The sequence below is a fragment of the Aythya ferina genome, assembly GCF_964211825.1.
Source record: "Aythya ferina genome assembly, chromosome: 2".
Classification (NCBI taxonomy): domain Eukaryota; kingdom Metazoa; phylum Chordata; class Aves; order Anseriformes; family Anatidae; genus Aythya; species Aythya ferina.
The window spans coordinates 120,608,849-120,620,708 of NC_140297.1; the positions used below are offsets into that span (position 1 = coordinate 120,608,849).

The window sequence follows — 11,860 nt, forward strand, 5'->3', positions numbered from 1 at the left end:
ATGATCTTTAAGGTCCCTTCCAATCCAAACCGTTCTATGGTTCCTTGCTGCAAGGGCACACTGCTGGTTCATGTTCACCTTGCTGTCCACTAGAACACTGAAATCCTTCCTGACAAAGCCAATTTCTACTCAGGGTCTCACCTGTACTGTCACATGGGATTATTTCATCCCAAATTCATAACTTCACATTCACTTTTGTTGAACTTTGTGATGTTTCTGCCAGTCTTTCTGTGAAGTTACTCTGAATACCAGCTCTATCCGTTGGAGCGACAACTGCTCCTCCAGCTTGGTATTGCCAGTGACCTTCCTGAGAATAAACTACAACTAACATTTAATTAACAAGTGTGCATAATTATTAAGATTTGACTCCACATCATACCCAATAAACTACAAAATAGATTGCGTTAGTCAGATGTATACAAGAAGTTGGATAATTAACCCAAATCCTAGTCTACTGGCAAAAGCAGTTGTAGAGACAAAGACCTAACATTACCCACACGAAAAGGCTTTGTGTTTAGGGATTAAGGCTGAAATGATTTCATGGCAAAATTAGTTCTGATATGAATTGTTTTCACTAAAAGTATTGCTGATAAATATTAGTACATTACGTTAACACTCCTATAAATTCACAAGTCAAATTATGAGGTTTTTAGTTGAATTTGGGAAGAGAACTGGATACTAATGTATTTTGGAAATTCAACTGCCCTTTCCCACCCCTCCAGAAGAAAAAAACTAAATCCCCACATAACTAACTTGACTTATTTCAGCATGGTTTTTCCCTAGGCTGTCCAGCCAGAAGTTTGCCCTAAACATACTTTTCATTTCCTACATGTTTCACACAAACTTGGACACCTCCATGGCTTTCCTCTGGACCAGATTCTACTTAAAGTCTTCTTGGAGATACCAGTCTCTACTGCCCACCATACTCAATTGAGTAGGATACACAAAGGCATCCTCTATTCTCCCATACTAATGTCACCAATTTTAAGGGCACTGCTTCCAGTATATTTCTTAATCAGGTTATATACCACTCGTTCTGCCTATATTAATAAAAAGGAAACACCTCATTGAAGTATTGGCTGCCAATTAATACAAAGACAAAAGTTTCTCCCATGACCTCTTCTTTTTTGTTTGTTTCTAAACACTTTGGAGTTGTGAGAGGAGTTGCCCAGCCAGGAGTACAACCCATCCCTGCAGAGGCCAGTTGCATAAAATCATTCTTGAGTATGCTCTTTACAGGGAACATCTGTTCTCCAACAGACATCAACTAAATTTGTCTGAGAGTTTGTTCTGAAAGCTGGATTCTTACACTTCAACTTTCATTATTTACATTATTAAAAAAAGTGTCTATAGAGTTTTCAAATTGATCCTTCATAATGAAGCATGTTACCTGGTATTCTGGAGACAAAATGATCAGCTACTATGTAGCAGAATCTCTTCTTTTCTAAAAGAAGTCTAGATATGAAATAGATAATGTCAGCAGGACAAGCTCCATGATAAAACACAAAAAGTGCAGGTCCTTCTGGAATTTTTTCATCACCATGAATCTCGTAACCTGTTAGGAATCAAAGACATAAGGGATGTCAAAATAAGCTACAATTCTATCCCAAAGAAACTAACTTGCATCAAGCTGGCAAGCTGAAACCAGTATCTATAGAGAAGTGTTAGAGCAAAGCGACAGCTAAAATGTCAAGAGGTGACTTGCAGCATTGACTACGTTGCTTTCACAGGAAATACAAGCCTCATTTAAATCAGAAGATCTACATTTAAAGAAAGACAGAACACCACCAAAAACAACAGCTTGGATCTCTTCAACTATTGTATAATTTTACCTTATTTTTTTTTTTTTTCATTTCGCTGCCTTCAAGGCTGTAGCCCTCTTAATCAATCATTCAAGATAAATCAAAATACAGATTGGATAGAAGTGTTGAAACACTACTATTTCAAGTTCTTAGCTACCTTTCAAAGTCAAGTTCATTGCCATGAGTAACTGTTTAAGCAGATTTGACATGACAACATCCATTTACGTAGCTCTTTTTATTCCAGCATGTGAAGCTCTTTTTTGTTACTTTTCTCAGTTATGCTTGCTCTATTTTTTCCATCACTAAGCACCAAAAGCTGTCTGAGGCTTTACGTGCTCAATTGCAACATACATGAATTGAAACATACAAGTACAAGTTTCTTATTGGACGTGTATTTCTCATTTAGTTAGCAGTGAGGAAAATATTCAGTTAGCACAAAATAACAAAATAGACCAGTTTAAAACACATTCAGTTAATACTGAGCAGGTTTGTTAGTGTTGTTTTTGTTTTCTTTTTAACTGCCACTTCTGAAGTTATTGGAACAATCTCCCACGCTCTCACACTGTTTTACTTTCTACACCCGTGTACCTGCAACCTATAGCAAACACACCCACCTATCACCTGTGCCATCACAAGTGACCACTAACTGAGCTCCCTGCCAGCTGTGCACAACCAGAACGATACCTGTGTCTAACATTTGCACAGGTTAGAGGTATCACACACCATTTTAGGGTTCTGTTATTTATTTTTGTTGTTGCTGTTGTTTGTTTGTTTTTTCCCCATTGCTGTGAGATTTCAGGAGGAAAAGTTCTTCCTGTGAACTATCAATTAACCAAGTGGGGAAAACAAATATCACAAAACACTTCAGAGAACGTGGAAGCAGCTGCCAGGGCAGAAAAAAAAGTCACATCAGTAGATGATGGACTGGATAAGAATATTTTCTGTACAAATAAAAAGTTGGGCTTCTTATAAAAAAGAAAAAGTTACTACAGATGAAAAGAGCCAAGGCCTTAAAAAATCATTTTCTTATGAAAAAAGTAAATAGCTTTCATTATGAAGTGAGCATTTTAAGCCCTTTGATTTCGCTGTTGATTTTGATCTAGTGTACTTTCACAGATTTGAAAGTTACATCTTAGTCTTACAAAGCCCATCTGATACAGCCGCTGCACCATCTGGCTATCAATGCCTTGAAAACCCTCTTCCCTTTGACTGGAGAACAAATAGAGATGATTTTCAAGAAGGATTTGTTCTTTATGTAAATTGCTCTTAAACATCTTTCTCCTTTAGCTGTATTTAGAGTGAATGGTTCTGAAAGAGGCTTACGATTTCCTTAGAAAGAAAAGCCAAATCATTTATTAAGTCTGTCTTTATAAGAGATATAATAGTAGAGGGACAAGGAACAGAGCCCTTAGTTTTGACATTCTTCTACTAGAGAACGTAGTTGTCAAAAATACATAGAGAGAAAGAAAATATAAAAAGTGGGGTTCTGTAACACTTTGGGGGCTCTGAAGTCAAATTAAAGTAGCAACTAGTGAATGAACCAATGTTGAGGGTTCCTTTTAGCCACTGTTTGGCATTATGTTGGTTACTTGTAATTAAATTGCGCAAATATGTGCAGAAATATTAGCTATTAGGTTATAACTGTCATTTAGCTTCCAGTGTTCATGTATTCACTCTGCAAGAACAGAAAGAAGGTTTTTGGTTTTTTATTGCCTGCTAAAAAGTTCATGGGACATGGCAAATTAATTTGATTTTTAACATAGCTATCATTTCAGGTCCTCCTGGAATGAAGAAAATCCAGTAGTTATTAAAAAGTAAAAAAGAAAAACAATTAAACAATTTTAAAAATAGCATATATCCAGCTAGATGAAAGATCTCAAGGTAGCAGCTAAGGAATAAAAGTGCAAGACTGAAAATATTACATCCAAAAGTCTCAATTGTTTTTTCTCCCAACCCTACAATGGTTGAAGCACAAATGGCAGTTGTTAAGCTAGGGGAAAAAAAATGGCCTGAATTTCAAATTTCATCAAACAGCAACAACAATCAGATGTACATTGATAATCCCCAAAGGTAAAGCCGGGAATAAGAGCTTCAGCACTTTCTAATGAAAAGTCAGATCTTGCTTACCATGCCATATTCTTGCGTGTCCATCCCATAAGGTAGTCAATGTTTTTCTTGCACCATCCCAAACGTTACCTGATTTTTCTCCACTTAATTTCCTTTTATGAATATAAAGAATGATAACAGCACTGTAGATAAAGACGAGGAAGAAAATTCCTGGAAATATAAAAGCTATTGCAAGTGGAAGAAGCAACCATAAAAGGTAGACTGTATAACCCAGATAATCTTCAAGATGCTCCACACCAGTCCATTCTCCCAGTAAGTGAGCCACACAGGTTAAGTAGGACAGCGATATTGGTCCTGCAGCACAGGATTCATTTCCACCTATCATCCTCTGTTTAATTAAAAAAAAAAAAAAAAAAATTGCAGATGAATAAAGCCTTAAAAAAGACTGCAATAAACCTGTGTATACTGCATAATCATACAAAATACTGATGCATTTTATTTGTACACCACGTGCTACACAAGCCAGTAGGCCACGTTAGAAACAGAACGGTTCACACAGCAAAACCATTACTTGATTCTTTTCGGTCATTTTTGTGTAGCAGATATGCTGACAGCTCCAATTTCAGAAAGACAGAATGGTTGTTGCACCTCAAGCTATTTTCTCTCATTAAAAACTGCACATCTTATAGAGATCCAGGACATCTATTTTATTTCCAGTTCCCAGAAAGCTGCATTCATTAGTTGATTAGTATTTTTTATTATCCTACATCATATGCAGTACACTCAAAACTTTGTCCCAAGCATTTACTCCAGCAGGAAATAGTACAATCTCAAATTCAGTGCTATAAAAACCCTACCAAACGCTTCCACTAACCATGAACATACAATGACTTGGTAAGAAGATGGCCTCAAATAAGCAAGTCTCACTCGTGTAGAGACTTTGAATTGCATCTAGAAACTTACAGATCGTGAAATGCAAGTCCCAGAATACAACACAGAGAGGTTCCACAAAGAGAAAAAGATCACATAAAGTCCTCAAAGAGCTTCAATCACTCAGCATTTACTGTGTCTAGGCATAAGAACTGTCTTCCATGCCAGTTCCTAAGAAGTTTCAGTGTTACTTCTCTCTGGACTGATTTCATACTTTCTATCATTCTGGAGCAACATTTTTTTTCTCTGTTATGTAGGGTTTAGGGGAAAATTTGCTATTCACTTCATCTTACAAACCTGAGACAACCTGTATGCCGAGGTGTTTTAGCTAGAGTTCTAGAATAAGATAAATACCTTGGGAAAAAAAAAAAATCCTTGTGTAGAAAAGTTTGGGTCAAGACTTGGAGTAACTGTTAATCAAGTCAAGGGGAAAAAAAAAAAAAAAAAGCATTTTGCAATTACACTGCAGACTTAGTGGGAAATGGATGGATTTTAATTAAAAGCAATAATTTTTGAAATAATTTGAGGTTTTTTATTATTAAAATGTGACTTACAACATATTACTGCAGAGTTGCTACGCAGAGAGATACGTATCCATCACTCCTTTACTCTTGCTCTGTTTCACAAGCAACAAGAGACTGAAATTCAGAAGATAGTTTTGCTAATGCTATCAGAATCCCAATGGCAGCAAATACTAAGAAGCAGATCAGTTTCACTCCCCACTTGCTATGAGACACTGAAGCATGCACCAGAACAGAACTCAGCTCACTTATTTCCCAGTCTCAACTGTTCCTCCCCCATTTCGATATAGCAAGGATGTTCACTTCTGTTTTGAAACTGGCCTATCCCCACACTGCTCCAGGTAACTCCTACTCAAGAGGAGATAGAGGATCTCCTGACAAGAGCTTTGCTCCCACGATCCATGCCTGTTCCACCAAGCCAGGCTTACAAAATTCTGCTCTTCAGCATGTTCTCGAGGACAATGAGAAGAGCAGCTGATAATCTTCAGAAATGCATAAGCACATGGCATAAGTTAAAGGAACTTCACCGATTTCATGTGTGTGCATTTAAGGGGTGGCAGGGAGGATCAATTTGGACAAAAGGATTGGAAAGAGAGCAAGGGAAAGTTCTTTCTCATTCCAGTTGAGAGACTGACTCCAGAACCTGTGAGGCAGCAAACAACCATGGGAAGTCCAAAGAACACAACTTCCAAGACCAAGTAGGATTTAGGAGTAGGATTCAACATTATATTTACCAGATTGTCATGCCTGGATTTCTCCACTGGTTCCACCTACTAAGCAGAGAACAGGACGTAGGCATGAGTTATGGCACAAGAGCTTTTTAAAACTCAGAGGTGGGTACAGAACTTCAAAGATTACTGAAAGTTATGCTTTCCCTCCTACTACATTTTTAATTGTTTACGACTTTCTCCAAACACAAAATCCTCATCACGTAAACTTTAAGTCCTGTCCACACATGCCAGTCTTGCAAAATGTTACTTGTCCTTCTGCATGAAATGTGATTGCATTTGAGGTATTGCATCTCACTGCAATTTTATGGGTTTGCTTATGTATCTGTGCAATAACCTGTAACATAAATAAAAATTCTTTGCTGCCAACCACAGACGTAACAGCTGAAGTACTGCCTTCCCTTAGGGACCATCAATTCTACTCTGAATAATGCTGTTTCCTACTCTTGAAGGGAATCGTGGAATATTTTAGAGGAGAAAGAATCACTGGACAGCACTAATACAACCTCTTGCACAAAGCAGAGCCAAGGAGTTAGATTGGGGGTGCTCAAGGCACTGTCCAGTCCCACTTGTAATATCTTCATATATGGAGATCCCACTGCTTCTTTCAGCCCCTAATCAAGTGCTGGACCACCCTCATGGTGAAAATGCTTTCCCTTGATCTAGTTAGAATTTCCTTTACTACAATTTGTTCCTGTTGCTTCCTGTCCTTTGGCTGAGAACCCTAATCCCACTTTCCCTGCAACCACTCACTAAGAAGAGCAGTAAGATCCCCATTAATCCTCCTCATCTTTAAGAAAAACAACACAGCTCCCTCCACCTCCCCATGTCTGCAACATGCTCCAGCCACCTAACAGTGTTGGTGGCCCTTCTTGGAGTCTCCTCCAGGCTGTCCGCACCTTTCTTGTATCGTGAGGCTCTAAACACGGGGTTTCATGAGTGATGAATAGGGAAATACACGCTTCCCTCATCTAATGGCTATGGCCTTGCCCACGCAGCCCAGCATGCAGACAGCCATCCTGCCCCATGTTCAACTTACCATCCACCAGATAAAGGTCTCCTCCAGCCTGTAGATTTGTTCTCCCTTTAAGAAATCCAGCACATGCCCTGATGGCCCACAGGAACACACTGTTTCCAAGCCTAAATATGATTTACATTACAGCTGCACCTAACGCCCTACTAAAGGTAAGGGCAGCGGAGAAGACAGACTCTCTGTCATCAAAAGAGCACACACATGCCCTGAATTGAATAAAGGCCCAACACAGCTCATGTGCACTACTAATAGACAGATGTTTTGAGCTGTCCCACTTTAGAGCTGTTTAACTGATGACTGCCCAGCACCCTTAAGACTACAAAATTAAGTATCCTGCCTTCTCAAAACACCAGTGACACCACTCTGATCGGGACCTCCTTCAAGCAAAGGACAAGAAACTGCGTTAGCCTCCCTGTCAGAGGTGTTTGGGCATCTGTCACCACCCAAACCTAAAAACTGCAGCAGGGGTGCCCTACTACCAAGTCCCAACCTCAGCCAACTTCACAGCAGAATCCCTCTGCAGTATGAACGTACCCTTAGACGACTTATTTTAGCTGGTATCTCTAACATGTTTCCTGCCACACAGCTTGAGCCACATGGTTTTAACTTCAATACCAACTTCCTAATGGTGTGACCGATATAGACTTTCACTGGATGATAGCAGCACAACTTCTCATTCGGCTAACAACATTGCACGTGGACTTACACTATTTTTTTTTTCTTGATGGAGACTGGAAACAAGGCTAACACGCGATTTCTTTCATTAGTTTCCAGTACGTGGCCCAGACGAGTCTTTAATTAAACTACAGCTGTGCTCTTGCCACTGGGCTACCTGAGCCATGGGCTCACGGTGCTGCGAGAAGCAGAGCACCAGCACGCTGCAGTTTCACTACACAGCTGAAAACTCCAAGTGGAACCTCCACAAAGCATCCCAGTGCCCCAAAACTGGGAAATTTCTGCAAAACGACAGCCACAACACACCCCGGCCAGCAGAAACACGCCGCCTCCTGCTGCGCCGGGCAGCCAGAGGAGGCATTTAGAGCAAAATTAGCAAAGCTACCAGCACAGCAAACGAGCACAAGAGGGCTTCGGAGCCCGGGAACGCCGCTAAGAGCCCCCCGAGGGGCAGGACCCTGCAGCTGGGAGGCTGCCCCGGTGCTGTGGGGCAGCGAGCAGCGCCCCATTACGAAGCCCAGCTCCCCCATTACAAACCCCAAACCCGCGGTGCCGGTCCCCGCTCACCTTCCCCTGGCGGCCGGGGCTCCGGCTGCAGCCCCGCGCCCCTCCCGGGTCCTGCTTTTATTCCTTCGCCCACCGCCCCCGCGGAGGCCGGGTGCCCGCGGGGCGGCGGGGCTCGGGCGGCTCCCCGCGGGGCGGGGGGGAGCGGGGGCGGCGGCGTGAGGGCAGGAGGAGGAGGAGGAGGAGATGAAGGAGAAGGAGGGGAAGGGATAGAAGGAGCCGCTCGGAACCCGGCGCCGCCGGGGCCGCGGGAGCCGCCCGGACCGCTGCCGGCCCCGCACCGCGCCGCGCCGCCCGCCGCTTCCGTGGCGGAGGCGGCCGCCAGGGGGAGCCGCCGCCATTGGTGGCGCCGCCCGCCCGGCTCCTTACGTTGCCGGACCGGGGCTTGTGTGTGTGAGGGCTCGTGGGGAAGATCTTTGGTAGAGCCAGAGAATCATTACGGTTGGAAAAGCCCTCCAAGATCACCCGGTCCAGCCACCCCCTACCACCAGTGCCACCCACAAACCACGTCCCCAAGCACCATGTCCAGCCCTTCCCTGAACACCCCCTGGGACGGTGACACCACCACCTCCCTGGGCAACCCGTCGCAGTGCCTGACTGCTCTTTCTGAGCAGAAATGCCTCCTTATTTCCAACCTGACCCTCCCTCGGCACAACTTGAGACCATTCCCTCCAGTCCTATCACTAGTTATCTATGAGAAGAGGCCGACCCCCGGCTCCCCACACCTTCCTTTCAGGTCTAAGGTCTCCCCTGAGCATCCTCTTCTCCAGACTAAACACCCCCAGTTCCCTCAGCCACTCCTCATAGGCCTCTCATAAGACTTGTGTTCATATTCTCCTGCAGAAGCCTTGTGTCATCGTCCTTTGCTTCCTCACGGTTGGCCTGGAACCTCTGCAGGCTGTGTGGGATGCTTGTAGCGTCCTGGATGCGTGCTGGGACCCTTCCTGACACCACGCACTCAGCAACTTCTCCAAAAGCTCCCCATTGACCAGAAATCATGCCTCCCACCTTTCCTGTTCCCATGTTTTCCATTTAAAACCATAACATGTTTAAATTTAAAACTGCAGATGCCTACACAACTGCAAATATTTGTGCTTAGACTTTTAAAAATACAGAGGTCTCTTTCCAGTGACGTTTGAAATGGTCAGGAACTTCAAACCTGGATTAGATTCGGACTGAATATGGAGGACACCGACAAATTTACACCATCCTCATTCCCCAGTTTGACAACCAGAAGTACAAAGATTTAATTTTTATTCAGTTTGATTAGGGCAACAGGAAGGCAATATGATATGCAAATCATATTATCTAAACAATGTCTGGTATCTGTTTGTTTGGTTTTTACAGTGTTTGGTCTCTTTGACATGTTTTGCATACAACTCAAATACTTGTTCTCTGATTATTTCCATAAACCAAAACTTCTTTGCCTTAAATCTTTTTAGCCAGAGATCAGGACCATTTAGGAAATGTTGGTATTCTTACCACAGAGTAAAGTGAAGTTGCTATATTGATGAATTTTTTAAGGATTTTACTGGGGAAAGGTTTTTTTATTTTTTTGTGGGGAGGGTTTTGGTATAGGAAAGGGAGAAATAGTAATATATGCCATTATAGAAACAACTCTGGAAGAACCCTATGAATACAATAGGCTTCATTTCTGAAAGTTAAAAACCAAACAAACAACAACAAAAAAAACACAGCTGGGATTCATTGGAAATAATGTTAGGGTTGTGCTGATGTTATGTATTTGATAAAATTGGGGTGGGGACCTCATTCACATGCAGACTATATTCAGTGTATGTCTGCTAATATGCCTGGACATGAACAGGAGTCCAAAACACACAGTCCAGAGTAGTTGTGCCCTTCAGCATAGCTTGAGTCATGCTGCTTTAGTTCTCAAACTCTCCTCCTGAAGTCACGCGTGCTGTTCTGTGCAGTATCTGACTGAATTTAGTATTCCTGAATCTTTGCAGTTTGGACACGTTTTAAGCAATGTTGACATAGATCTGACTGTCCAGCAGCCTTGGATATGATTCCTGGATCTACCTGATATGTTATATAAATAAATGCAATAAAGAGGATATTGCAGTTACACCAGGCTTGGTTCCAGACATACAGGTTTATTTAGCTACTGTACCAGCTGGACTGAAATTCAACGGTTTTCAAAACAACAGCACTGTTCTGATATCAACTTTAGGTAAGATAATTTTAGCATCAATTGGGTACAAACTCTGTGTATCTTTGTCATGCTTTTTTGACTATCTTTTACATTTATATAATCTACTGGACTTCTGAGCTGGGATTGTTCCATTGTGCATTTTTATAATTTCATTTACATTATATATATTATTGACAATTTATTTTTCCAAAGCTACCAGCAGAACTTTTTCCCCTAGTGCAGCATCTTAAAAAGTCATAAATGTGGTTTGGGTTATGAGACAGGGAAAGATTATCTTCATTTGCTGGGTTTACATTTCTTTTTTTATACATAACAGAGAAGCTGGAAAATTTGCATTGTAGGGGAATCATCTCGTAGACAATTACAATTGTATTTTTATGAAAAGAAGCTCTACTTTCTGCTAGTTTCTGTAAGACTAGTTTCTAGTTCTAGTTGCTATATTAGAGCAGTTCTAGATTAGAATTCTGTATTAGAGAATACATGTTAGTATTCTAACATGTGGGGGGGGGGGGAGGTTAACTATTTTCAGTAGAAAAATCAGTCTTATTCTTCATTCAAAACCACTTGGCTCTCTAAATAATATTTTCATCCATCATCCTGAGAACCCAGTAAATACTCTAAGACAACTGTGATAAAAGAAAACCAACAGAAAGTAAGTTTCACTCCATCTCACTTCAGATAAGCTGTAGATAACGTAGGGATGCAGGTGTTAAGATGAAATAGCCCAGAAAAACCTTGAGTTGTTATTAACAAACTGTACCAAGCTGTCTGAGATACAGGAGCTCTAGGCTCAAATCCCCACTTTGAAAGAAAGCTGTTGTTCTGATTACATATCCTCTGTCCAAGGCTAGTGCTTTATTCCAAGTTGCAGCGCAGCCCCTACTATCAGGTACCAGAGTACATGGAGTTTGAAGGTTGTGTTGCTCTCAGAATACAGATGACAAGTATATTAACTGATGATGTTAACGTGCTTGAAAAATAGAATAGGATAGCGAATGGTGCTGTCTAGTCCTTCCACATAGTTCTGTGATGTAAGGAATGCTTTTAGATTCATTACTCCTAATTCCTGTTGGTTCATCATCTGTGTTTATTTTAGTACTTGATAATCCTTTCTTTTAGTTCATTTTCTCACTTGAGTTAAGCTCCATTTTTGAATTTTAGCTTGTATTGTTGGAGTGCATTATACACGGCTTCATGGTTTGAATTCCTATTCATGTCAAGGCATACTAGTCAGCATCTTGGTTTGCTTTAGTGTATCAACTCTTATGCATGTTGCATCTCCGCTGAGAGAAAAATCTTTCTGCCTGCATACTGCAATTATAGTTAAGGGGTTCAAGTAAACATTCTTATGTCCTATGACAGAT

The 11,860-nt window shown here is 41.4% G+C and overlaps 1 protein-coding gene across 8 annotated transcripts in view; it reads right to left on the reverse strand.

The window, feature by feature from the left end:
• LOC311430762 (DGAT1/2-independent enzyme synthesizing storage lipids-like) overlaps positions 1-8,575 on the reverse strand; it is a 48,133-nt gene extending 39,558 nt beyond the window's left edge. For 6 of the 8 annotated variants that reach the window (XR_014689017.1, XR_014689018.1, XR_014689019.1 and 3 more), the window contains exons 1-3: positions 8,324-8,575; positions 3,930-4,257; positions 1,391-1,555 (exon numbers count right to left, since the gene is read on the reverse strand). Coding sequence is in view for 4 of the 8 variants with exons in the window: in XM_084507607.1 (XP_084363733.1) it covers positions 1,391-1,555; positions 3,930-4,254 (490 nt within the window). In the remaining 4 variants the exon portion in view is untranslated. Of the gene's footprint in view, positions 1-1,390; positions 1,556-3,929; positions 4,258-5,353; positions 5,438-8,323 lie in introns of all 8 variants that reach the window. The other 2 variants (XM_084507605.1, XM_084507604.1) reach the window with 2 other exon arrangements.
• Positions 8,576-11,860: the final 3,285 nt, after the last annotated feature.